This window comes from Syngnathus scovelli, chromosome 10 (assembly GCF_024217435.2).
Source record: "Syngnathus scovelli strain Florida chromosome 10, RoL_Ssco_1.2, whole genome shotgun sequence".
Lineage (NCBI taxonomy): Eukaryota > Metazoa > Chordata > Actinopteri > Syngnathiformes > Syngnathidae > Syngnathus > Syngnathus scovelli.
In genome coordinates this window covers 12,929,572-12,932,500 of record NC_090856.1, presented here as the reverse complement: position 1 = coordinate 12,932,500, position 2,929 = coordinate 12,929,572, and the positions used below count along the sequence as shown (strand labels likewise).

Below are 2,929 nucleotides of genomic sequence, written 5' to 3'. Positions count from 1 at the left end.
GACCGGCCGCCGTCGTTCTCCAGCTGGTGGCGGCTGAACCGCGGCAGGGGCACGGCGGGTCGCGAGTCGGGGAGGAACATGTTGGCAGGAGCCACCGTGATGCTGGCATTGGTCACTGGGCCTGAACACAAAGCAAGCGGGCAAGAGTCAATGCAAAGTCCGTCGGCCATCCAAAGTCTTCCTTCACTCAAGTGCAACAACGAAGTTGTCAGCAAGTTCCTCTGGCACTCTTTTCATCCTTAGTCGTTGGCTCAACCTGAGCCAACTGTCCACATTGCCAGTATCAGGCTCCCTCCCATTAGTAAACCGTGTGCCTTTTCTGTCCTCTGCCATCAATAGAAGACATTTGCAAGCGATTGGCTTTGAAACAACGCTAAGCATTCTGAGCAACAGCAGTCCCCGTCACCGACGCGTGTGGATGCAAGTGACACCTTTGTGAGCAAAGCAACGGACGCATTGTTTGCTTTGGATGTCCCACAGTCGCACTGACTCATCGTGGGATCCCGACACCAGGAGCGTTCCATCCATGGACACAGACAGGCAGGTGACCATCTTCCTGTGGGGGAAGAAGCATGCAGGTCACCACCACAATTGCGTCGCATCCCGTCCCTCCCAGTGCTATTATTTGCTGACCTGTGACCCTTGAAGGTCCGCTTTGCGTCGGTGTCGCACTGGAACGAGTTATCGGCCGGCGCACTCTGCCGCAGACAAACCCGCATGTCACTTCCTCAAATAATGGCCTCTCAAATAGGTTCTCATTTGTTTGTGCGTATTAAACTGCTGATTCAGCTCATCCTTTTATGGCTTCACTCGAGGCTCTTGAACAGGGGTCTCAAACTCCAGTCCTCGAGGGCCGCATTCCTACATGTTTTCCAAGTTTCCCTCGTTAAACACACCTGATTCAAATGATCAGTTCATCCTCACGTTCTGCAGGAGCCTGATAATTGAATCAGGTGTGTTTAACGAGGGAAACTTGGAAAACATGTAGGGATGCGGCCCTCGAGGACTGGAGTTTGAGACCCCTGCTCTTTAGCCTTTGTCCAAATACCCGCAATGACCTCGGGCAAGATTTGCGTGCACCCAAATAATGTCCTTGACTCACCTGAGTACTCAGAGAAACCTGGAAGATGTTCCCGTCGCTGCCGCCGCAAAACAGGTAGTGTTCGCAGGGGTCAAGGGTCACAGACATGAGTTCTACATCAAAGAGAACTGAGAGGAGGAGCTCTCCTGAAGACAGCTCCCACAGCTACGAACGCACGCACACACACACACAGCTTTCTTGAAAGATCTACAGGAGACGGACTTGACATAATGACCTCAACTTTACCTTTACTGTTTGGTCCAAGGACGCTGTGGCGACTCGGGCCTGAGCTCCCATCATGCCACAGTGGAGGTCTGTGATTGGCAGAGAGTGATGAGAGAGGATGTGCCGAGGCTCAGGGGCGTGGCTTAGGTCCACCTGGATCACACTGCACATGTTTTTTTGGGTGAAAGGTGGAGAGAGACTTTGGCTTTACCATGTCAGGAGTGACGCTAGTTCCAAACCGATGAGGGACAGCGCAGCTACCTGCTAAGACTCCACACCAAAACCACACTGTCTTTCCCGCCAGAAACAAAATGGCTGCCATCATCCGTAAACTTGATGCAGGTGACGTCCTGGTAGTGACGCGTGACCACGGACAGCAGCTTGCCTGTGGACACCTGGCCAATTGTTGAGCAGCATCAACCTTGTCAACAATGCGCACGGCCGGCGGGACCCGCCAACGGCAACCCACCTCCCATAAATACACAGCTTCGGCCACACCGGCCCCCAAGAAAATGCCGTCTGCGGAGGCACTGATACATGTGACCACGCCTGGACAAATTATTTTCTGCTGAAGCTGCTCCTGCAGGAAGTTACAAACACAAGACAGGAAGTAATGCACTCGAGGATGGCCGTTTAGCGTTTAAACAGCAGAGCGGCATAGTAAAAAGAATAGACTCCAAATCGGTATTGTAGCACCTATATGACCTTTTTTTTTTTTAAAGGCCCCCACTTTTGCAAGCCCTCTGGTGGCTCCAAACGGAAGGTGCACGTACATAGCATAGCGCCCATGCTTCCCAATATGGGAATCGGCAAGTGCTTCCGAGCGGCAAGCATTTCCCCGAAGGTCGCCTTCCTTCAGCTGCGACAACCACAAGAAAACGAGTTGTGGGCGGACAGAACCGACGAGTCTTTTTTATGGAACATTTCACCAGCTCGTTTCTTCGGTCGTCGCGTTTTTCTCCCTGCGCGATTCCTATTCAGATGAAGTGATTCTGTGCATTTGTGTGCACGTCAGCGAATAGCGGGAAACACTGAGTACGCTCAAAGCAATCAAAGGGAAGCTGCTGCGATGGACAGTGCGTGAGGCTCGCCGCTCGGTCTCTACCTTCCTGTGGATCTCCCAGATGTTGATAAAGTTTTTGGCCAGCTGCGCGGACAGCAGGTACTGGCCGTTGAGAAGGCACAGCGTTCGGGGCGAGCTGTTGCCGCCGCGGTACGAAAGCAGGCTGGAGCCGCTGTGCAAGTCGAACACGGACACGTTCCAAAGCTGAGAGCTGGCGTCGCTGCTCACTACAACCTCCAACGGGGCCGACATTTTGTGCCTCTTCCAGGGGCTGTGGCGTCACTTCCGCCACTGGCAAAAAAGAATAAGGCGCCCCCCAACACACGTTTGAAACTACTCTGTCAGCCATAGATGTCTATTAGACGTCTGGTCTATGTATAGACTTAATTTAGACGTCGAAAACTGGTCTACGTGTAGACCTAAAATAGACGTCTAAATTAAAACCATCAACTATGATCATATTTCGAAATTTTAAAGTCTCAAACAGCTGTAAGTTGTATAAATAATGTACATTCCGTATTGGCTCGAATATAAGACGACCCCGATTATAAGACGACCCC

At 51.9% G+C, this 2,929-nt stretch overlaps 1 protein-coding gene across 1 annotated transcript in view; it reads right to left on the bottom strand.

The window, feature by feature from the left end:
• wdr18 (WD repeat domain 18) overlaps positions 1-2,665 on the bottom strand; it is a 3,211-nt gene extending 546 nt beyond the window's left edge. The window contains exons 1-8 of the mRNA XM_049731036.1: positions 2,412-2,665; positions 1,776-1,886; positions 1,568-1,701; positions 1,328-1,469; positions 1,103-1,246; positions 634-698; positions 432-556; positions 1-121 (exon numbers count right to left, since the gene is read on the bottom strand). The exon at positions 1-121 is cut by the window's left edge and continues 37 nt beyond it. Of these exons, the coding sequence (XP_049586993.1) occupies positions 1-121; positions 432-556; positions 634-698; positions 1,103-1,246; positions 1,328-1,469; positions 1,568-1,701; positions 1,776-1,886; positions 2,412-2,621 (1,052 nt within the window). The 5' untranslated portion in view covers positions 2,622-2,665. The remainder of the gene's footprint in view (positions 122-431; positions 557-633; positions 699-1,102; positions 1,247-1,327; positions 1,470-1,567; positions 1,702-1,775; positions 1,887-2,411) is intronic.
• Positions 2,666-2,929: the final 264 nt, after the last annotated feature.